Below are 25,328 nucleotides of genomic sequence, written 5' to 3'. Positions count from 1 at the left end.
CGGGCTCGTGGTTCTTACTCATTCACCTCAACCACCCTGCAGGCACAGAGGGAGGAAGGGGAGCACGGGCTTTGGTGGCAGGTCAGATTTCAAATCCTAGAGCTGCCTTTACAAGTGGTCTGATTCTGGACGCGGCACCAGCGCTCTAGGCCTCAGCTTTCTCATCTGTTAAATGGAGGTACCAATACTCATTTTCTAAGGTTGTCATAAGCTTAAGTGAATAATTAGCAAACAAAACCAGACAGCTCCCAGCTTGATGAATGTGCACAATAATTACCCAATAAACAATCATTTCTCCCCTTCTGTAAAGGAGGAAGCTAAAATTCAGAACGGCAGTGACTCGCCTGAGGTCAGAGGACTTACTCCATGGCAAGGCTGGGACTCAAACCAATGGTTCCTGTTGGTATATGTTATTCCTGTCATCCTGCCTCTCTCCTGTTCATGTTTCAGACATTATACACTGCTTATGTCATTACACACTGCTTATGTCAGGAGAAGGAAAGCAAGTGTTGGCTCTCCCATCAGTCTGCTTGTTGAGAAGTTTGGGACCGTGTCTCCTGGAAGAATGCTCATATTAAGATGACATTCTTAAGGGGGTCACCCTGTGACATTGAGAAATCTGAGTGTCACAAGCAAGGGATCAAAAGCTAAGAGAATTCACCTGCCTTGCTTGCTAATCATCCCTAACAGATGCAAACAGGTGACAGCCTTCCTTTCACCGAGAGATGAACAGAAACCACACCAAGACTAGGACCCACCAGGGACGCAGCAGAACCTGGTGCAGCCACATCTGAGATGTGACACCAAAGTACAAAAGCCACCTTCAACCTGAATGCTTCTCCAGAAGGGACTGTTCTTTCCACGCACAAGGGTTTTTCTTTATGGAGCACATGTACTCAATAATCCTACCGATAAAGTACATTTTTATACCATACAAGTGCTTCTCCCATTAGCCGTCATCATGAAGTTGAAAATGTGTTCTCCTTCTGGAGAAAAAAACAGTTGGCCTCAGACATTAGGAAAATGTGAGTTATTAAGGAACAAACCTTTTCAGTAAGACATTTAGAGAACAAATAATGAGGAGACAGCCCAAACAACATCTAAACAGATTTGAAAAGAAGGAGAACATGAGTGTGGGTGACTGTAAGACAAAGTGTTGCTCAAGATGTGAGTCCCGAGTCCAGGACCAGAGGTGTTTGCCGTCCAAAAGCAGTGTCCCTGCTCCTCCAAGGAGGGAGACGCTGCAGTCCTGAGGACCACTCCCCGCCCCACCATCCCCACCCCGCTGACCCTACCCACACCTCAGACCTTCGCCAAAATATCCCTTCTTCAAAGAAGCCTCCCTACACTAGGCCAGGTCATTCACTCATTCATTGCCTCATTCATTCAACAAATGATTGTTGAGCATCTACTATGGCTCAGATTCTCCTTATCACTCTCTACTTTCAACTTTACAATTAAATAATTACATGCACAATACTCCAATTTACTTCCCCTCCCCTTCCCTAGACTGTCAGCTCCCTAAGGACAGAGACTGCATTCCTCTGTCATTTCATCCCCAGCACCTGACACAGACTGATTCCTCTGTCATTTCATCCCCGGCACCTGACACAGTGCCTGGAACAGAGTAGGCATTCTATAACTATTCATCACATGAATGTATAAATGAATGAATCAAAGCATTCAAAAGCTCCCTTCCTACGCCCAAATTCCAAAATGCATCCTGCTGTCTGCCTTACACAGTTATAACTGATGTAATCAATGGGACTTCTAAATTTAATGAAGGAGATTTACTAATTTATGCATACATTTCTGAATAAAGGAAAACAATAAGATGTACAGCGGTAGGCAGAAAGTTACTTTCCCTGAGGGGCAGTCCCATGGGACAGACTAGAGGATAGGCCTGTAGGTGTTCTCCTGGGATACACAGAGGTAGTTAAGAGGAGTAGTTAGGGGGAAGGTGGAAAGAGCCAGACTGCCTGGGATAGGGGTCTGGACCCCACCACTGACGAGCTGTGTGACTCTGGGTAAGCTACTTAACCTCTCTGTCTTCCAGTTTCCAAATAGGAAATAATAAGAGTATTATCTTCAGATGACTGCATTAATAATGAAATGAGTTAGTGCACATGAACTGCTTAGGACAAGGTCTAGCACAGGCTAACTAGTCACAATAAGTTAGTTATTTTTATCTTCTGGAAGAATGAGAACAAAGGTAGGCTAAATCAAGGAGTTTGATATGCTTTCAGTAAGTCCACAAACAGAACAAATCTCCAAGACTCCTATTACTGAAATTAAGTAACTCATAGGCAAGTGACGGTTTATCTACCTCCACTTTCCAGGCTCAGTTGCAGTTATAGTCAGCTCAGGCTACCATAACAATATACCATGGACTGGCTGCTTAAACAACGGACGTTTGTTTTCTCACAGTTCTGGAAGCTGGACGTCCAAGATCAAGGTGCAGGCAGGTCTGATTTCTCCTGCAGCCTCTCTCCGTGGCTTGCAGGCAGCCGCCTTCTTGCAATGTCCTCACATGGCCTTTCCTCTGTGCACTGCACCCCTGCTGTCCCTTTTTCTTAAGAACACCAATCCTATTAGATGAGTCCCCTTTCTCCCATAACCTCATTTAACCTTAATTGCCTCTTTCGAGACCCCATCTCCAAATACAGTCACACCAGGGTTAGGGCTTCAACATATGAATTTGGGAGGAGCACATGATTCAGTCCATAACAGTTGAAATGGTAAGAATCCCACACCCATCTAAAATAAGAGCCAGGGGCTTCCCTGGTGGCGCAGTGGTTGAGAGTCCGCCTGCAGATGCAGGGGACGCGGGTTCGTGCCCCGGTCCGGGAAGATCCCACATGCCGTGGAGCAGCTGGGCCCGTGACCCATGGCCGCTGAGCCTGCGCGTCCGGAGCCTGTGCTCCGCAAGGGGAGAGGCCACAGCAGTGAGAGGCCCGCATACCGCAAAAAATAAATAAATAAATAAAATAAGAGCCAGAGCAAATGACCCCTCGAGGTGTTTCTAGACCTAGAGTCTAAGATTTGATTTTGTACATCCCACAGTGCCCAGCACAACAACAAGCGTGTGTTTAAAGCTTAGAAAATGTTCTCTGTATTAATTTATAATGAATAAATACTACTTAAGGCTGAGAAAAGTGCATACCTTCCAAAGTCTATACATCTTATTGTTCACCGTATATGTATATGTGGCTGTGTACACACACACACACACACACACACACACACACACACACACACACACACATATTCCCAGGAGAATAAAATGCAGTGGTAAGGAAGAGCTGTTTGATGAAACTGAAACTAACTGTACATAATTATCTCTGAGCTCTTCACACATTAAGCAGGCAATGGAAAAGCGGATGCAGAACCCCCTTGACAGTGAATCCGATGATGAATACCCTTCCACAGAGGCCAGCATCAGGGCTCACCTGCTGAAACAGCCAGATTCCAGTGGAACGATTTCACTATCTCTGTGAAATATTGTTCTGGAATCGGGGCATTATTTGACAACTCGAGCAATGAAATAACAGTCTTATCGGTGATTTCAGAATGCCTTCAATGAATTGATAGGAGGAACTATTGAGAACAGACAGGAGGGGCTCAAAATCAAGAAGCTCAAAATCCTCAAGTGCTAATAAAGCAAAACCCTGGCAAATCAATGAGCCCAAGCCATCCACAGGCAAATCCCTATGTACTAAGTAACTTCTTAAAGAAAACTTGTTACATTTATTAGGTTCTTTTATAAAAATCAACTTTACTGAGGTATAACCTACATATAATAAAATGGATACATTTCAAGTAAGCAGTTGGTTTTTGGTTTTTGTTTTGACAAACACATATACCCAGGCAACCATTCCCCCAGGTCAAGATACAGGCATTTCCATAAGTCCAGAGAGTTCCCTTGTATCCTTTACTGGTGAACCCCTCGTCCTACTTCCTTCACCCACCCTTCACCAGGGCAACAACTGTTCCATTTGTTTCCCCCCATAGATTGGTTTTGACTGTTCTAGGATTTCATATAAGTGGAATTATACAATATACACTTTTTGTGGCAGCTTTTCCAGCAAAATACTTAGAAGACTCATGCCTGTCCTTGCATGTATCCACAGTTTATTCCTTTTATTATTGAGTTGGAGTCCTGCACGTGAGTGTGCAGCAAGTTGCTTATAAATTCCCTAGTTGATGGGTGTTTGGGTTTGCGTTACTTCCAGTTTGGGATTTTTATGAATAAAGCTGTTATGAACATCCATGTACCAGTCTTTTTGCCAACACAAATTTCTCCTCGGTAAATACCTAGGTGGAAAATTGCTGGGTCATATGCTGTAGATGTTTAACTTCACAGGAAAATGCCCAACTTATCCTGAGTAATAGAAATCATCAATAGGTTCACTCTTAAAGCACTTATTAGAGAGATTTTAAAAATAAAAGAGGAAACCAGAGTAGGGAATGCCAAAAAGGGCATCCAAAAGCACATTCAACTGCTTTACTCAGGGACCTGGCAGGGTCCTCTCAGGACAGCTCTACTGTCCACCTCCCCCCGTGTGCCCACTTCACCCCAGGAAAATGGCCGCCTTTGTCCCACCTTCAGTGGACATGTTGTCCCTCCTCAGTTTCCTTCCTCTCCTCACTCTGTCTTCAGGGGCAGTTTCGACTGGCCTGTTGCTGGCAGGCTCTCCTTGCTTTTCTAGGAGAGTCAGGACTTGGAAGGACCATCAGACCCAGGGGACGTGAACCCAGCTCACCCAGGAGCTTCCACCCTGCTCCACTGCTGCGGCAGCATCAGGCCATGGAGCCCCTCATTGGTGGAAGGCTTATGGAGGGGGTATCCCCCCTTTCTCCCCCTTGAGAGGGGCTAGGCAAAGCTCACAGTGGGGACTCCAGTACTTCCCTCTGCCCGACGGGAACCAGTGTGGGCCACCCTTCAGCCAGGCCTGCCCACAACCTAGCATGTGTCTTCAGAACACAGGGGATCCCAGCAACCACTGTGCCCAGCTAGGCCAGGAAATGGCTCATTTAATGTCATGTTACATAAACAGCATCCGAACTACAAAATCCTATATGTTAACAACCACATGCCTATTCTTTTTTTTTTTTTTGCGGTACGCGGGCCTCTCACTGTTGTGGCCTCTCCCGTTGCGGAGCACAGGCTCCAGACACGCAGGCTCAGCGGCCATGGCTCACGGGCCCAGCTGCTCTGCGGCATGAGGGATCTTCCCGGACCGGGTCACGAACCCACGTCCCCTGCATTGGCAGGCAGACTCTCAACCACTGTGCCACCAGGGAAGCCCACATGCCTATTCTCATTATTTCAGAGGCGTTCATTCTTTTATACAAGATAACTTCCCAAGACACCAAACTGAATTTTGATAAATGTAGGTTTTCAATATGTTCACTGACTTATATTTTTCACATAGGCTTTATTTTGTTTTCTGAGAGATAATAAACTCCCCTTAAAATCCTTCCAGAATTCTCATCACCTTCAGTAAGGAAGAAGGAGGAGAAAAGGACAGGGGGGTGTGGGTTGTAATTCCTCGAAGGCAGGGAATCTCAGAGCTTTAAAGCTTGAGGAGTCAGGAAGCTCAGGGATGAAAGAGATCAAACTGCAGGTTCAAGGGGAACGAGGAGCCCTCAGAATGCGAAGAAGCTTCTCAGAGCTGCTGGCCCTGAGGCCTCACCCTGGCCTCGTGCTGGGATCAGGAACCCCGTTCCCATCCCCCCTTCCCTTCTCCTACTCCTGCCCCAATTCTGCTCCAAAAGCAGCTGCTTCCATGAGATGGCCACCTCCTGAGCTTGTAACAGCCACCTGAACAGCAGACTCTCCCAGCTTCACTGAAACCATTCTTTCTTGCCTTAGAAAGTGACCAGAAATGCAGTAAAGGTGCCTTAAAATTCCCTTATCACTGAAACGAGCAGATCGCAGAATTGCCTACCTGCAGTTTTCATCTTATTCACTGAGTTTTTTAAAGGGGAGCCAAATATATCCAGAGAAAACCACAATTTGAAAAGATACAGGCACCCCCAATGTTCACTGTAGCACCATTCACGATAGCCAAGACATGGAAGCAACCTAGGTGTCCATCGACAGAGGAATGGACAAAAGATGTGGTGTATATAGATACATATACCATGGAATACTACACAGCCATAAAAAAGAATAAAATAATGCCATTTGCAGCAACATGGATGGACCTAGAGATTATCACACTAAGTGAAGTAAGTCAGACAAAGACAAATATATGATATCACTTATATGTGGAATCTAAAAAAGGACACAAATGAATTTATTTACAAAACAGAAACAGACTCACAGACATAGAAAACAAACTTACAGTTACCAAAGGAGGGGGGGGGAGAAGAAGGATAAATTAGGAGTTTGGGCTTAAAATATACACACTACTATATATAAAACAGATAACCAACAAGGACCTACTGTATAGCACAGGGAAATAATATTCAATATCTTGTAATAACCTATAAGGGAAGAGAATGTAAAAAAAGAATATATATATTTATATATATGTATAACTGAAGCACTTTGCTGTATACCTGAAACTAACAGAACATTGTAAATCAACTATATTTCAATAAAAATTTGAAAATAAAATTAAAATAAAGTGGAGCCAAGTGAGGGAAGAGGGCCCACATTTACTTGCTGGGACTTCCCTTGGGCTGTTCGTCTGGAAAGCAAAATAAAGGCTGAAGGTGGCCCACTGATTTCCTCTCACTCAGAGAATTCTGCCCGAGTTAGGCTTGGCCGACTAGCATACGATCTGTAAAGATGAAAGTCCTTCTCTTCCTCGGGAGGGCCACAAAGATGCAGTTACTAGCAGCAGGCCGGCCACACACAGCACAGATGAGGCTTCCCCAGCAGGGCCACCGCCAAATGCTCTTCTGCTCCGGCAGAAAGCCAGGCCCAGACTCTCCATCGCCGCCCTCCGTGGGTTTTATCTGGGTGACCGCGCAGGGGGCGAGGAGGGCTGGATTCTGGGTGACTCGTAGAGACTCCCTATGAGAAACGCTCAGTGAGCCCCCCATAGGGTCCTCTAGGAAGACAGTTGGAAGGACTTCCCAGGTCATTCAGTCCAACGGCTGCTTTTATAGAGGAAAACTCAGAGCCCTCAAGGGATTCAGACCACAGGAACAGGACACCTTGACTCTCCTCCCCAGCTTCCTTTCCCTCTCCCAGTCTCTCCGCCACAGAGGAGGAGGGCCTCCCTCCACCTCGCTGCTCAGACACAGGTCTGGGAATCGTCTTGGTGCTGGCTACGTCCTGTTTCCCACCAGATCTACCCTCCGCCCTCCCTACTCCGCTCTCTGCCCACGGGCTGACCTGGAAGGACCACATCAATGGGCAACCTCTGTGGTCTGGTTAGCAGCCAATGGGGCAGCCCCACAGAAGATCACAGGAGCGGGGAGGGAGGGGAAAGAGGTCAGTGGATTCATTCCTCGGCTCTCTGCCTGCGAGGGAGAAATTCAGAACACTGGCCTGGCTTGACCTTCCACTGAAGGTCACTGCTCCCTTCAAGGCAGCCCTCTCCTTCAGGGTTCCAGTAACATCCCCCTCTCCTTGCCCCTCAGGCCTCCACAGTAACAGCTCCATGCTATCAGCCCAGCACCACCACTGTCGTTTCTCCACAGCCCTGCCTTTGTAGATGGTCCCTCCTGAATCGTCTCCCATGAGATGGCTATATCCTGTTCCCACCCTGAATGGGACAAGCATTGATTCCTGCTGCTGCTTCCCCCTCCACGTCCCCGTCTACCCTTATCACAGCCCCAGCCTCTTTAGCCTGGACAGCTGCAAGAGCCTCCTGACCACGCTCCCAGCTTTCCTCCTGGTCCCTTCTCGTCTGCTCTCCCCAGGAGCATACCGAGTTATCCCGTGAAATGTAAATCAAACCGCGTCATGCACCTGCAAATCTTGCAATGGTTTCCACTGCCCCCCCCCCCAGTAAAATCAAAGCTCTTCCCCTGACTTCTGAGGGCACACCAGACCCGAACTGCTCTCTGCAGCCTCCTCCTGGGTCCTGAGCAGCCATGCAGCCTCCTCTCCTTCCTCCTGCCCCCAGGCGCTTCCCTGCACTGAGACCTCACACGTGCTGTTCCCTCTGTCCAGCATTTGTCTCCTCTCGTGGAAGAGGCCTTCCTTAGCAGGGCACACCCTACATTTTATTCTCCATCCCTGAGCTGTGCTCACGTCCTTCCAGCACTTAACAAATCTGTGATTATGTAATTTTTCGTTTACTTTTAAAATGACTATCTCCCCTCCCTAGCTCCCACCCATGAGAGTTCCACATGGGTGGGAGCTAGGTCTGCTTTTCAGACCCCCTCCCTCACCCACAGTGGGTACTCCAGGCACATTTGCCAGATGAACAAGTCAGTGTATGTTCCAATAACGGGAAGGATTGTCCTTTAATCTGAGATTTGTGCCCACTTTGTTGAGAGATTGTTAATATTGTCCTTTCTTTCATGAAATGACTGTACAAATAAATGACAGTTATCAAAAATTTTAAACGGCAACCTTATACAGTTCTCCAAAATATTGTTGAAATTTTATGAGTCTATGACATCCCAGATTAAGCAATATTTCAAGGGTCACAGTGCTGGGCCCTAGAGAGGTGACCTGGGTGATGGAGTCTGAAGTCAGACTCAGGGTCTGAGTTCAAGTCCCCACTCTGTGGCTTGGTAGCCGTAAAACTCTGAGCAAGTTACTTAACCTCTCTGCGCCTCCATTTCCTTACCTGTAAAATAGGGATACTAATAGGATCTACTTCAGAGGATTTTTGTGAGAATTAAATGAATTAATACTTGTGAAGTTCTTAGAACAGTGCCTGGCACTGTTCCATAAACGTTGGACAACAAATTTGTTGAGCAAAAATGCTCAGCAAATGTTAGTGCTACCATCATCATCATCATCATTACCAAACCCAGCTCTTCTAAATCCCCCACCATGGCTCTTTTCTCTTTAAAATGTTATCTCCCAACATTCTCTCTTCAAATGTTATCTGACCACCCCTGAATGTCAAGCCAAAATTCAGCACTTGGAAAACTATCCTAGTCCAGCCAACCAGATTTTCTGGATAGCTAAGCACCAACCTAGATCACATGTGCTTCTAACATATGTTACTTCTTTCCTGCTTCTTAACTAATTTTGATGAAATGAGCATCATTATGGGAATGCACGGTGCTGTGGACCCCAGAAACACCACAAGAAAAACTCCATAGGTCTGAGGCTCTGCAGCCCAGGCAGAGGCTCTACTCTGTCCCCTCAAAGCACTCAACACCCTGAGCTCCGCTCTCCTTGTCTGCAGAGTGGGAAGGTCATAGGCACTGAGAGGTCACTGTGGTCCTAACGAGTCATGTGCACACACCGTAGGCTCCTAAAACACTCCTTTTCTTTCTTATTTTTTGGTTAATAATACTATAATTCGCCCAGGAGAACGCCTTACTGTAGGTCTCCGGGCAGAATTCTCTCTTCCTCAAGATATGCTAAACACCCAAGCCCCTGCCTAGAAGAGAGTGGGGTTAACGCCTCGGGGGAACCGACCCCTCACAATCTGTACAGAGGGAATTCCTTCCTGGTGGTGTTCATGTGGCCGACAGAGCAAGTCACCCCCAGGTTGCTCCTGAAGCAGGACAGGCTTTTGAAGCTGTGATATTTCTGAATTTGGCCTTGGACAAAGACACCATATTTCCTCATAGCCATTCACACCCTGACTCAAGCAATTTTAACTGAATTCTATTTCCTTTCAACCCAAGGCCATTTGAAGATGCAAAAACCATATCTGTGAATGAATTCTAGCATTTGATTTGCAGAGTCAATTCTACTGAATTCCATGCTTTATCCCAGGTATATTTCAAGTTTCTGAGGCTCAGAACCATTTTCCCCACCCTCAACAATATCACACACCCACTTACCAAATACACAAACGTATATGGGTTATATAGCCAACAGCTTAAAGGGGACCCATATTAAATAATATTGTTACATAGATATTAATAAGGCTAAGATAAAAGATGAGAAAATAGAAGAGAGTCTTTGTATCTTTTTAATGTTGTTCGTTATGTAGAAATTGGGAATCAAATCAATGAATTTTCTGACTACAGAGTCAACAAAATGATCTGAATTCTAAACAAATCCTGGAGTATACTGACAAATAAATAGCATAGAGAAAAGATGAAAGCATAAACTAAGGACAGGAAGTGAAACCGGATTCAGAAATATTATTCTTGCATTTGAGATTAAAAGAAATATACATACATCTATAATTCTGCAACTCCCACAAAGCCTAATTTCATTTGTAAAATACACCAGGGAACCCTGGCAAGTTTCTGTGGAATCATGCAACTAGGTGTGTCTTTTAATTAAACGCACATCTAGCAATCCACAAATATGAATTAAGCATCACCAATTAGTTAGCACTGTGGAGGATTTAGGTCTCTACCCCCCACGGAGTAAGCAATTTGCGAAACTTTACCCTACAACACATGAAAACCAGGGCCCCAGCTACCAATTTTAAGGACATTCTATTCTGCAGGGGTTCATCTTCATTCTCTCCAAAAGTGTATCAAGGTCCTGCTGTGTTTCAATGGAACCAAACAGCTAAGGCTCTGAAAGACACCATTTCAGAAGAAAAAGGGGTGAGATTATCTCTGAATAATCACTCTATTAACATGAATCTGAACTGTGATATTTGGTCACTTTGTTTTAGTTTACAACCACCTTTGCAAGTGATAAGATTTAAATTGATTGATGGGGAGAGGGTGGGAAAGGAAAACAACACACACACAATAAACACACACACACACACCCATCACGCACACACACCCATAACACACACATACATCACAGGATCCAAATTCAACAAGCAGAGGTGAATGCAGAACTGGTCTAAGCTGAATGTAAGCACAAAAGACTCCCTTCCTTCCTTCCTTCCTTCCTTCCTTCCTTCCTTCCTTCCTTCCTTCCTCTCTACCTCCCTTCCTTCCTTCCTGTCTTACCTTTTTTATTCCATCAACAAGGCCAGGTGACAGTGGGAACACCTCATATTCACCCTGCTTCAAGTAACAAGGGGGCAGATTGTGAGAGAACACAAGTGATGTGAGCTTCCAAGGTCCAGTCCAGTCGTTCCTGTATCAGTGCCAGTCCCATTTCAAAGTTTTACTTCCTAGGTCATCCGAAATTTGTCATTCATCCATAACACAGACCCCTAACTATTTCTTGAGCCATTCCTGGAAAGCCAGAGATGAAAAAGGCCCAGCCTCTGTGTGTTCTCAAGTCCTCATGGGATGGGCCGCCCAGTGGGAGAAAAAGCACTCTGGGATCAATGTGGGATTGCAGTTTGCTTGCATGCTCTGTTCCATGTGCCTGAAGTTTTCTAAGGGATTCCTCCCCTTCACCAGTTACCCCTCCATGAAGAGCTGCCTCTCCTAACTAAACAGGTGCAGCATTCACCACAGGAAGCCTAGGCATCCCTTCCCATCGACAGGGCAGGTCTCAAGTAAGATCCTCGAGCCCTGCAAGGCTTGTTTCTCCCCGTGGATCACACAGAACACAGTCCCCAAGCCTCCATCGTGTCTGTAACCTTGGGGCTTCTTGCTTCCTACAAACTTCTCTTCCTCTCTTCCTGAAAATACCATGGGTTTCTCAACTGAAGTATATTAAAACGAATTCCATTTTAACATATTCTGGAGCCCTTCACAGCATACCTTAAATTAAGCAGGAACACTCCAGTCTCCAGATGACAGCCTCTCAGGCAAACCTCCCTTGGTTCCCAGCAAACAGCCCCCTCTCGGTCTCCCCAGCCCACTGCTCCCTGTCCAACAACTCTGGTTTCCCCCACTTGGAAAAGTACATCTGACAGGTTTTACATCCTTCAGACCAAGGATGTAAAATCCTTCACCTCCATGTGAAACCTCTACTTTTGTTTCCTTTTCTGACTTGTATTTGAAGAACATCTGGGCCTTTTATTCAGCTTTTAGAAAAATTAGGGAAGGTCACAGCCCGAGTAGTTACTTGGTAAAGGTAAAAGGTAAAATTAACTACAATAGCAAACTCTCACATAGCCCTGATTATGTGCCTGGTAGAGTTCCAAGTGCTTTACCTATACTAACCACTAAATCTCACCACAGTCCTATAAGGCAGTCTTATTTCTTACCCCCATTTTACAGGTAATGAAAGTGAGACCCAAAGAAGTTGCATGAAATTAACCTGTCTAGAGTCATCCAATTAATAATTGGCAGAGCAGGGATTTGAACCTTTGTCATCCATCTCAGCGGTGCTGCTCACCAGGAAGGGAACGCTGTTGGCATGACAACAAAGGTACTTCCGTGCCCCCTTAAATGCAGCATTAACTCTATGAACATCCGCAAGCCCTGTAGATAAGCTACCTTGGTGTCACCTTCAGGAAGAGCAGGGTTTGCCTGGGTGAGGAGAAGGAAGAAGAGAGGAGACTTCTGCCCTTGAAAGATTCTATTTTAATTCTTTAAAAAAACCACCGAACAGACCCAGCCCTGGATTTCAAGATCAGCTTTCAAGGTCTCCAGGCATGAGGCAGTCATCTGAAAAGGGAAGCATGACAGGAGTCTGACCTCTGCGTGGCCTCCTTGTTCTCAAGGTGCTGCTTTCAGATCCGAAAGCGAACAGGAAAGCCGAGGAGCCAAAATCTCCCTAATCTCGGATCAGGTATCAATACCATTAGGCATTGGAAGCTTGTGACAGCAGAAGATGTCACACTCTCAAGTGCTAACACGGCAGCATTTATCTACGTTCACTGATAAGCTATCTAAGACATAAAAGGTCAATTAACTATTTCTAGAAGTTCTACATAAGACTCAGAAACTTGCCTGTTATCCTAGTCTAACTTCCTAGAAACACTGAATCACAACATCACACAATGCAAGTCCCTCAAACCCAAGTCCCTTTGGAGAAAGGAGCTGGCTGCAGTAAAGGCCCTGACAGGTAGAGGGCAATCGTTAAGATGGCGATGACAATGATGATGACGGAGAAGACGGCGGCAGCCATGATCACGAGAGCAAGCACTGGTGGCACATCTCATATGGGTCAGGCACTGTGCTGAGGACCCTTCCTGCACTATCTTAATCTTCACAGGAACAGTGAGAGGCAGATACCAGCACAACACCCATTTTAAGGACGAGGAATTCGATGAGAGAGGCCAAGTATCTGGGTCAAGGTGTCATGATTGTGGTCACGATATGAACCGGGGCCAATCTGACTCTCCAATTTCACATTCTTATCTAATGCTCGACTGTCTCTTCCTATAAGGAAACCTTAGCATAGAAAGTTCTGGAAACAGGGTATGCTGATTACTCACATTTTCTGGTAAATATACGTGCAATCAGTTCTAAATACTCATTTGAAAAATGTTCCACAATGTTCATGGTCCTCTTTCCTGTCTTAGTAAGTGTAGTACACTGAATATAAATCTACTTGTACTTTTTTCATAGATACGTTCAGGGCTATCTCTTAGCTATTTGCCATAACAATTAGGTCTGATTGTAGAGTAGTTCAGATATAGGCACAAGAATTAGACACAGCCCAGTATATATATATGTATGTGTGTGTGTATATGTGCGTATATATATATATAAATGAAATATATAGAGCAACAAGCTGACCTGCTCTGACAGAGACAAACAAAATGGCGGCCCCAAACGGGAGCCTCTGGGTCAGGGTCCAACTGGGGCTGTCGCTGCTGCTGCTGCTGCTGACCATGGCCCTGACTGGAGGCTCAGGGACCACTTTGGCTGAAGTGTTTGACTCGGTTTTGGGTGATACGGCGTCTTGTCACCGGGCCTGCCAGTTGACCTACCCCTCGCACACCTACTCCAAGGAAGAGGAGTTGTACACATGTCAGAGAGGTTGCAGGCTGTTTTCAATGTGTCAATTTGTGGATGATGGAATTGATTTAAATCGGACCAAATTGGAATGTGAATCTGCGTGTACAGAAGCATATTCCCGATCTGATGAGCAATATGTTTGCCACCCTGGGTGCCAGAATCAGCCGCCATTTGCTGAATTGAGACAAGAACAACTCATGTCCCTGATGCCAAAACTGCATCTAGTGTTCCCTCTAACTCTGGTAAGGTCATTCTGGAGTGATATGATGGACCGTTCACAGAGCTCCTTAACCTCTTCGTGGACTTTTTATCTTCAAGCTGCTGACGGAAAAATAGTTATATTCCAGTCTAAGCCAGAAATCCAGTATGCACCACAGTTGGAGCAGGAACCTACAAATTTGAAAGAACCATCGCTAAGCAAAATGTCCTATCTGCAAATGAGAAGTTCACAAGCACACAGGAACTATCCTGAAGATGGGGAAAGTGATGGCGTTTTAACATGTCTCTCCTGACTCCGGGTGGATTTTAACGATGACTCTTGTCCTCTCCATGACGGTATTGCTCTGGATTTGTTGTGCAACTGTTGCTACTGCTGTGGAGCAGTATGTTCCCTCTGAGAAGCTGAGTATCTATGGTGACTTGGAATTTGTGAGTGAACGAAAGCTAAACAGACATCCAGCTTCTTCTCTTGTGGTTGTTAGATCTGAAGGTGAAGATCATGAAGAAGCAGGGCCTCTACCTGCAAAAGGGAATCTTGCTCATTCAGAAATTTAAGCTTTGTTGTTTTTTTTTAAAGAAAAGTGTATACACATCTAAATGTCCATTCCTCATAGTGCTTTTTAAAATTTCATTGGCTATAGGGCTTAAAAATCACTATTAAAATCACTATTAAACGCAAATAAAGTTACCCAAATCTGTGAAGACTGTATTTGCTGTAACTGTACCTGTAATTTTTTTCTAGTAATGTAAGAGATGGACATTTAGGATTGTATTTTTATTTTACTAATATCTGTAGCTTTTTTTTTTTTTTTTTTTTTTTTTTGCGGTACGCGGGCCCCTCACTGTTGTGGCCTCTCCCGTTGTGGAGAACAGGCTCCTGACGCGCAGGCTCAGCGGCCACGGCTCACGGGCCCAGCCACTCCGCGGCATGTGGGATCTTCCCGGACAGGGGCACGAACCCGCGTCCCCTGCATCGGCAGGCAGACTCTCAACCAGTGTGCCACCAGGGAAGCCTTGTAGCTATTTTAATTACTATTTGCATTGTTTTTGTTTGTTTCCTTTCTTAGCCAAATTCTATGAGCTGATCATTGTTCTTCCCCACCTCCTACCATGTCAATCACCTTAGTTAATAAGTTGAATACTCAGTAGGATATGATGCTCTTGCTTAGAAATGACCCACAACCTGTAATTTGAAATTTAGTAGAAAGTGTCCTTTAACACACTGCATTTTCAGTTGTATTGAACTGAAATCATTAAAATTTTATTTGAATAATTATGTACTGAAATTTGAGTTAATATACTCCTGATTTTCCAGATCTTCCCTTTCACCCCTACCCAACCCAGAAAATAATTAGAAAATGTTCTATGTCTATTTATTGCTATATGATGATCAGGAAGCAAATTAAAGCAAAAATGATTCTCACACACAAAAAAATAATAAAATTAAATATATACACACAGTCCCTGACTTACAATGGTTCGACTTATGATTTTTTGACTTTACAATGGTGCAAAAGCAACATGCCTTCAGTAGGAACCATACGTCAAATTTTGAATTTTGATCTTTTCCCGGAGCTAGCGATATGCTGTCCTTTCCTCTCCTGATGCTGGGTAGTGGCAGCAGCCACAGCTCCCACTCAGCCATGCGATCACAAGGGTAAAAAAGCGATACACTGACAACCATTCTGTACCCAGACAACTATTCTATTTTTCACTTTCGGTACAGTATTCAATCAATTACATGAGATATTCAACACTTTAGTATAAAGTAGACTATATATTAGATGATTTTGCCCAACTGTAGACTAATGTGAGGGTTCTGAGCACATTTAAGGTAGGCTAGGCTAAGCTATGATGTTCAGTAGGTTAGGTGTATTAAATATATTTTCAGCTTACAGTATTTTCACTTTATGATGGGTTTATCAGGATGAAAGCCCATTGTGAGTCAAGAAAGATCTGTATACTAGTAGATGTAATATATATTTTAAACATTTTTTCATATATTTATATTATATATTTTTATAATTTACATTACATCTTATTTTTTATAATGTATATTATATCTTTTTTATAACTTATATCTTATTTTTTTAATATACCACTTTCAGAGCATCCCCAAGGCATGCTCTGAAAGTGGCATGTTCACAAATAAGATCTAAGAAAATTAATTTCACTATTTGCCTTTTTCTTATAAAAGTTCAGTCCAAATTATTTTGGTTGATAACTGCAGTGTACTGTATCAATGACTGCCCACACATGGTGTGTCCACAGCATGAGGAGTGCTGAGAAACAGGAAGAGGAGCAAATGAAAACTTAAAAACAACAAAACCCAGCGTAAAAACGAAAATGACCAGCCCCCTAATTCTAAGGAAAGACCAGTTTCTCATAAGGGGCAGTCAATGTATTTTTATCTGTGGCTTTAATGTTTTTGCAGACACATTAAATCATAAAAATCCAAGAAACCATATCTCACCCCCAAACCGCATAATATATTTTAAGGAATGTGTCCCTTTTCTAAGAAACTGCTTGATTCGCAGGAAGTGGCAAAGTGGCAGGTGTGTTCCCAGGATCAAAGAAACCAAATAAACGTTCCACTGGGCAAACCTGTTTCTCTCCGATAAACAGCTGCCTGCTGCCTTACAGGGGGAAAAGGAACCACAGGACTGTCTGCATGATTCCCTGGCACTTCTGTTTTTCTGCTTAAATTGAAAAGGAAGATGGCAGTCTACACCTATGCAGATACTGCCATGCAGCCAGGCCAATCCCAGGCCCTGCGTGGGCTGGGGGTTTCAAAGCCACAGCTCTGGACGGGGGCCTCACGGGTCTTCTGTGCTTTAGGTAGGCATGGAAGAGGATGGCTAAACTAGGCGTTGCAGGAGAAGCAGATTTCACTTGGAAAAGAGATCATTATGCAATTAGCTGTATTACACAATAGCTAGGCTCAGGAGGAGTGCGGGTGGAAGGTGGGAAAGAGTGTCCATCTTTACTTGCTCCAAGGCAGCCCGTTCCTTCCCTCTCGCACCACTCACCAGGCTGTAAATAACCACCTGCCTGTCTGTATCCCCAGGAAGTCAAAGACTATCCACCCTGGGCACATAAAGAGCACCCAATACGTGATTATTCTTGTTGCTACAGTGTGTTCTCAAGAAATATCTGCTGAATGACTGAAATAGGGGCAGGAATCAAAGAACATAACTTTCTATTTGGAAAGTGTCTTGCTAAATGCTTGTCATTGGATAAGATTCACTATATTGCAGCTCTGGTCTGTTGTGTTGTAAGCAGGGTTAAATAAATAAAGGCAAATTTTTAAAAAATACCAAAGAGGAGCAGAGCTGAACTGACTTGCTGGAAGTTTCAGATTAAAATAAAGGACTGTCTAGGAGAAGAGAGCCAGCTGGCTGCTTAGAGAACATGGAGTTTAAAGCAAAGTCGTAATGGAGATGGTCTGAGGGAGACCATCCAAGGGGTCCCCTAGCCACACAGACAATGGTGGGGACAGTGTTCAGACTACCTAGGAGCTCTGAGGACTCTCAGAGACAGACTGGCTAGGATGGGGCCAGAAGGGAGTTGCTGGGTCAGGCTGGGCCAGCTACTTAGTCATCCTGCCAGTAAAAATCCTCCAGGAATATTGTGCCCTGCAGAGAAGGAGCTGTTGTGAAAATGACCTAGGCAGACAATCTGACTGCAGCGCTGTAGGCAGGGCTGTGTCCTTCCCCTTGGCTAAGAGGTCTCTCATGCTCCCTTCTCCCAAGCAGCCAAAGAATAAGAAAGGATAGACAACCAACGTTCATGACCTCCTGCTATGGACCACTTCCTTCTCCCATGAAATGCCTATGAGGTTGGTAGTATCATTTACATTACACAAAACTCAGCTGAGAACTGTAACGCACCTACAATCACACAACTGGCAAGTAGCAGAACCAGAACTTTTCGTTTTGGCCAGGATTGAAAGAGAACCTCTTGCCCCACAGGATGCAGCCTGCCCTCCCAGCCTCAGAGGAGGTCTGAAGGGGCAGAGAATTTGACAGCAAGATGCTGCTGGCACAGCCTGCTCCTCTGAGAGCTTGGCAGGCCTGTCCTGACCTCTGTCCCAGAGCCACCTCCATCTGGAGACATAATTTTATTGGAGTCTCAGCTTGATCTGCTGACGTTCAGCTCACCTGCCTGCTTCTAGCTAGATCTCTCCCGACACTTCTGTTAACCCAGCTCCAAATAAAGCAAGAGTCCACAGACCAATGTTCCTCAAAGGGTGGTCTCTGGGATGTTTGTGTAAGTGGCAGACTCCAGGCCCCAACCCAGACCCACAGAGTCATAATCTCTGGAAGAGGGACCCAGGAACCTGCAGTTTTAACAAGTTCCCTGCATGATCCTCATGCCAGCTAAGGTGGGAGAGAGACTGTCCCCGGGGTCCCAGGGCGGCAGGGCCTCCCAAACTCCCCCATGAACACCTTCCATTCATCCTCCAACTCCAAAATTGCAACAGTACATACTTAAGATAAAAAATTGGGGGATTTTTTTAATTAAAATTTTTTTTTAATTTTTATTTTACACTGGAGTATAGTTGATTAGCAATATTGTGTTAGTTTCAGGTGTACAGCAAAGTGATTCAGTTATACATATACATGTATCTATTGTTTTTCAAGTTCTTTTCCCATCTAGGTTATTTCAATTCTAAATTTTTTAAAAAATTAAGTGACCTATTATTTTACCACGTAGAGAGAAGCACTGTTAACATTTTGGATTAATTCCTTCCGGTATTTTTCTACGTATATAGACACAGATACGGTTCTCCTGTGAACAGCATTACACCGGACCGTTTAGAGGCCTGCTTCTCTTGCTCAGCTGAGCACAAACACATGCAACTTTGCCACTTAGAAGGATACACGGGCATCACTGCAGGCCATCGATGTACAATTCTCCATGGCTGCTGCTGACCACCACAGGATGACAGGCAAGTCGTGCTGATGCAGGAGGATGGGGAATTGGAACCAGGACGCCAAGGCATTGAAAATTTGCGTTTCTGCTGACACTACCCATCTCCCCAACCTCAGAAGGCTACCACCTGGAGGTGGGTCAATTCCAACACGCTCAAATTTTTTTAATCCTAAACGGTTAGCAGTGGAAGAAATTTTAGAGGTCATCCAGACCAGTCTCCTCACCTGTAAAAGAGGAACCAGAGTCAAGACAAACCTAGCCTCTGCCGGAGTCTCATGGTGTCTCCTCACCACACCCAGGGTCCCCCAGATGTCTGCCAGGCTTGACAGAGGGCAGCAGCCACCTAGGGCAGGCCCAGGTGGGGATCAGGGCCTCAGGACACGCCTTTCAAATTTCCAGGGTCTCTCAGTATTATCACCACAGCTCTTGACCCAGCAACCAATCTTCAGATCCCAGGGTATCTGTGTGGCTGTGGAACTTTGTTGAGGAGTGTCCTGGTCACAGCTATTGAATTCCAAAGGCATTAGGTCCCCACACTCTCGGCTGAACTGCCCTTGTACAAAGGAGGCTCTGAACCAGCTGAGAACCACAGTCCAGTCTCACGCTGCTTAAGAATCGTCTCCAGCCTTAACGTGATAATTCAGGCACAGTGCCCCTGAATCACAGTGCATGGCACAGTCATGAGCAGCAAGACTTGGCTGAAGAAAAATTACCAAATTCTGCCCACTCAAAAAATACCTTGAGAGCTTCCCTGGTGGCGCACTGGTTGAGAGTCCGCCTGTCAATGAAGGGGACGCGGGTTCGTGCCCCGGGCCGGGAAGATCCCACATGCCGTGGAGTGGCTGGGCCCGTGGGCCATGGCCGCTGGGCCTGCACGTCCGGAGCCTGTGCTCCGCAACGGGAGAGACCACAACAGTGAGAGGCCCGCGTACCGCAAAAAAAAAAAAATACCTGAGTGTTCCCACTCACATGAGCTTGGTTTCAGCTTCTGGCTCTCTACCCCCATTTCTGGTTGGAGTGAAGGCTCCCCTAGAACTGCTCAGCAATCTGGGGGATACTGTGAATTCAAAGAAGGCCACTGGACTTGAAGCAGATGGCTAGCAAACATTACTCCTGTCCTTTCCGTTTTAATTAATTCATTCACTCATCCATTCATTCATCCATTTATTCACTCATTCATTCTTCCACACTGAGCATCTCTTCCCCAGGTACAATGTTAATGGTTTTCAAATACAACTTTTTATTTTTTTTAATTTTTTTTTTTTTTCGGTACGCGGGCCTCTCACTGTTGTGACCTCTCCCGTTGCGGAGCACAGGCTCCGGACGCGCAGGCTCAGCGGCCACGGCTCACGGGCCCAGCCGCTCCACGGCATGTGGGATCTTCCCGGACGGGGGCACGAACCCGTGTCCCCTGCATCGGCAGGCGGACTCTCAACCACTGCGCCACCAGGGAAGCCCTCAAATACAACTTTTTAAGACTCATGATGATTCTATGAGCTGGGTCTCATTCTTCCCATTTTAAAGGTGAAAACTCTGCGACTCAGCCGATGAACAGTTGCAGATTTACTGGGAGGCAAAGGAAGAAAGCTTCGGACGTCTCTTGCATGGACCTCTTTCAAGGACCTAGCAATGTGTTTGCAGAATCGTATAACTGGTTTTTGAAATTTACAAAATTAAGGTATTTTAGCTGCAATTCGTTAGGAGCACTCTTTCCACTCTGATGTCTCCTCCTCCTGTTGCATTTCCCTTCATGTCAAGTGGCGTTAAGGCAGCTTCAGGCATTGGGCGATCCAGCTGAGGGGAGCTGGATTTGGGGATAAATTTAGTTTGGGTGTAGCGGGATTGAGGACTGTGGTTCACAGACACTTTAATGCAGGGGCAGGTTATTGCTAGCTGCCTCTGTAGCTGTCCCCACGGCTTCCAGGAATCTGCCTACCGCCTACCAGGCCCACTCACTGTCGCGGAGACTCAAAGGTGCACCATCTGGTACCTGAGATACGTGCAAAGTGGAGGGAAAATGAAAATTGAAATATACAGAGCCAGAAGCTAGTCGGTGGACACTTCTTCCAGTCATCAGACAGGTGGAATTGTAGGAGGAGAAATTAATTCTCACTCAATGATGCTTACTCCAAAAGGGAAGTTTTCTCCTGTCAGAAATATATTTGATAACACAGCAAACACAGCTAGAAACGTGCCAAACACTTTTCCCCTTTTTCATGGGAACTATGCAAAACAAATTTTATCAAATTTTATGCACTGTAGGACCCAAACCCGTAGCCGTACAACAAAAAGTGGATGTCTGTGTATGAAGTCACGTTTTGTGACTGTCAGTAATAAAAAACAATTTTATCAACCATGCTAGAAGAAAATTAAATGATCTTTTCAGCCTCCCTTTAGAAAAATTATGAACTCATTATCACATGAAGAGGTGATCAAAGAGTTTCCAGCCAAAATATGTTAAGAAAAAAAAAGTATTATAGAGGTTTGATAGACAAATAACTAATAAAACTACTCTTTTTCTGGACTTTGTAAAGATACATATCAGGTTTTTAAAACTTATGTTGGATGTGATTTCTTTTCTCATTTCAAGGAAATTTTCACTATCATATCTAATTTTGTATTTGTAATTTTATGTTCTTTCTCTTAAGGAGGGTCCCCAAATTACTTAAGCTTCAAGCCCTGTGAATTCTCGATCCATCCCTGGAGGTGAAATATGTACCCCAGCCAGGAAGTAGCAGATGCTGGACTGGAAGACTTGGTACCCTGAGTATGTGATTTCCTGCACCTCAACCCATGTGGACCCAGTCACCGGGTGGCCTGGGCTGGAGTGGAGAAGGGTGGGGGAGGGTGATAAATTAACCACAGGCTCTATTACCACACACAATATTAAGTTTCTACCTCACCTGGGTAGGCAGGCAAGAGCAAGAGGCATTTTGAGGACCTGAGCGTGCAACCTGACAAAACTTGACTCTTAGAACCAAGTACCCAGATTAAGGATAAATAACCCCAAATCATCACCCAGCATCCCTGAACCTGACTGGATTCTTCCAGGTGCTTTATTCCCTAGATCTGCACTAAAATGGCAGCCACTAGCCACATGTGGCTCTTCAAGTTTAATTATAATGAAATAGAATCAAAAGTCTACTCAGTTGCATTAGCTACACTTCAAGTACTCAAGAGCCTCACGTGACTAGCGGGGACTACATTGGACAGTGAAGAGATGGACTGTTTCCATCACCTCCATAAGTTCTACCGTTCACTCCACTGATTTAAATCTTCATTACCAAGACACATCTAAGCTCTCCTTCTCAAGCAGAGGGCATTTTCAGGTGAGTGTGACAGATACGTGAGGAGAAGGGAAGGTCTGTCCAGAAAGAAAAGCAACGTGGAGCAGCTTGTTTGCAGAGAAGGGTCAAGGGAGAGCCAGAGAGGAGAGAGAACCCGGGCCAGCCGAGGTGTGGAGCCTTAGAGACAGGAAGGGCATCATCAGACACACAACCAGGAAAATAACTCAGATCACACCCAAGAACGAGTGAGAAGCAGAAATTATTAGTAGCTCTGGAATCAAGATTATTTTTCTCTTTACACACACACACTTTTTAGAGTGTACTTTGCACTGGGAGTCTTTACTGGGGGCTCAGTTACAGCTTTGCGTGGCTGGAACATCTACAGGCGTGAACTGCAGAGTTCAGGCATGACATCATCCTCTTCCTCAGGCCTCCCCCTCCACTGGCACCCCCCCCCCCAAAGAGCTACTGCCAACTCTGGTCCTCAGCAGAGATCTGAGGGGCAGCAGCCCTTTCTCCTGAGGCTGAAGGGACCCCTTGCTTCAACTCTTCTGCTGGAACTGACTCAGGGAATAAATCCTACACCCAACCTCCCGTATTCTGAGATTAAAGGACAGCTGGGGGCCTCCACCTCCTCTCATGGGCTTCCAGGGGGCACATCTGCAGTGAATTCTAGAGCAAGAAGGCCTGGGAGAGTGAGGGACCCACATTTCTCCACCATGTCAGGGTGTGGGGATGGAGACAGTGAGAAGTCCTGGGGAGGATGTTGGGGACAAACGGTGCCCTCCCAAGCGGTTCTAGGATGGAGCTCCCAGTAGGTAGGATGGACTCGTTACTATGGTGATGCTGCTGAAGCAACGGCTCCCCACACCTGGGGCAAGGCCGTAGCGTCTACTTGACAGTCATCAACCCATCTCTTCCTCATAATATTGCTCAGCCATTCAACTCTCAACAAACAACTCTTAAGAGATAGCTTGCAGAGTGGACTCAAATCCTGGCTCTGCCAGGTGCTAGCTGTGTGCCATTGGGCATGTTACTCATCCACTCCGTGCCTCAGTTTCCTTGTCTATGAAATGGGAGTAATAACAGCAGTACCTACCTCATGGGCTGATGTGTGGATTAAATAAATTTATGCATGTAAAGTATACAGAACTAAGCCCGGAGTGTGACAAGCACCCCCGAAGTGTCTGCTGCCGTGTTCCACGCGCTGGCACCATGAAGACAACTAAACACAGTACCTGCCCTCAAGGAACTTACAGCCTAAGAGAAGGACGAACAAGTGCTAGAGGGACAAGGGTGCTCGGGGTACAAAGGAGGGACCCCGAAGCCAGAACAGGCCTGATTCCTGGGCAAAGTGACAACTCCGTTAAGTGTTGAAGAGCTATGGGACAGCCACTGTTACAGGCCCTTTTTATATGGTTTCTCATTGAATCCTTGGCCCATTTTACAAACAGGGAGCCTGAGGTTCAGAGAGGTTAAGGCACTTCCCCACTGTCGCCCAGCTGGTAAGTGGTGGACCCAGGATTCAAATCCACGTGTATCTGATTCTAGAATCCTGACTCCAAGTCTGGGCAACGTGCGGGCCGGCCAGGCAGCCGCCTAGAGGGCAGTTCTCTAAGGGGCTCTACAGCAGTGTGGGGGGAATGAGAAATGCGGCGCCAGTTAAGGCTGGTCTTTGCAAAATAAAACGTCAACAGACCCTGCATGGGCCCAAGAAGCTAGTGCCTGCACCTGGAAATAAACAGTCCATTCAGGCAGAGTGGACTCCTGCTTCTGGCTATGTAATTACTGGATAATCGGTAAGGAAGAGGTCTGAATCATTAGCCAGCCTGAAGGCCTACCTGTTTCCCCACAGCCGTGTTCCCACACGGCTGTCCCACAGCCGTGGGAGACCTGAGAGGAACACGCAAGCTGGAAACGTGGGCTCACACGCACGCTTTCTTCACCCAGAGGCTCCGGGCTCCCTAGACTGCACACCACCTGGTCTCACAGAAGCATTTAGCCGGAAGACGGGCCCCAGCTTTAGACCCAACCTGGTCCTTTTCCAGGAAACTTGCCTGGTGTCTGATTTATGTGTCCCAACTTCAACCCTGGGCTAACAGGGACAAGAATTCCAGCAAAGATGCAGGATCACAGAGAAAACCAAGGAAGCAGCCGACAGGCCACACACTAAAAGCCCCAGCTGTGTCTCCCAACCCTGAGTTTCACATTTATTCCTACTCACAAAAGAGAGTTTGCATCCAAGCAGAGGTATCAAGAGTTTTAATTAAACTTCATCAAAACACAAAACTCAGTTCCCTTAACTGTGCTTCCCAACCCCCAAACGGTGGCATCAGGGGGACAGGAGCAATGATGGTGGGTATGACCATGCCGAGTGCCTAGCTCTGCCCTCTCTTGCTCTGGGTACCCATTCCACTCGGGTCCCCTGGACCGGGAGGTCCTGCAGGCTGTCATGGGTGTGTCCCCAGCACAGTGTCCAGCTGGCACTCAGGAAATCTTAGTTGGCAGTTGGACGAATGAGTCTCCCTCCAGGTAAGGAGGGAAGCTCTTGCTCACAGAACCCTCCAGAAGTCCTTGATAATTCCTTTCTCTCCCTGTTCTGAGCACCCCTGCGGGCTGGTTTAGCACACAAGCTCACTCAAGAGGCAGCCCTCCAGAGAAGATCAGGGGTTAACTGTGCCCACTGAGGAGCCATCTTCCACAACCACCCCCCTCGCCCGCCACGGTGACGTCTTCCCGCATCCTGATGTTTTAGCTTGTAAAAAGCAAGGCCTTCCGATGGGAAAAGAGAAGGAGTCAAACTCACAAGAAACAAGTGTCAGTGACAGATTTTCATGGGAATGGCACCTCCAGACCTATCAGCGCTTGAGAACTGCCTGTTTCCCAACCACAATTCAACACAAGGGCAAATATCATCCTTCCGTTCAACAGGGGTAGAGCAGGCTAGGAAGAAAGCTTGCATCCAAACGAGGGGGCGAGGGCTTCCCTGGTGGCGCAGCGGTTGAGAGT

The 25,328-nt window shown here is 45.9% G+C and overlaps 1 protein-coding gene and 1 long non-coding RNA gene across 2 annotated transcripts in view; one reads left to right on the top strand and one right to left on the bottom strand.

Moving 5' to 3' along the window:
• The window catches only part of LOC309829883, a 169,514-nt gene that overhangs the window by 20,170 nt on the left and 124,016 nt on the right, over nt 1-25,328 (bottom strand). The window lies entirely within an intron of this gene.
• Nucleotides 13,680-15,420, top strand: LOC309827812 (transmembrane protein 59-like; the record flags this gene model as incomplete). Its single annotated transcript, XM_082662658.1, is given in 2 exon segments — nt 13,680-14,386; nt 14,388-15,420. Coding segments are annotated over 2 exon segments (972 nt in total). The 3' UTR covers nt 14,653-15,420.

The sequence above is a fragment of the Grampus griseus genome (assembly GCF_964374135.1).
Source record: "Grampus griseus genome assembly, chromosome: 1".
Taxonomy (NCBI): domain Eukaryota; kingdom Metazoa; phylum Chordata; class Mammalia; order Artiodactyla; family Delphinidae; genus Grampus; species Grampus griseus.
This window is presented reverse-complemented; position numbering and strand designations above follow the sequence as displayed.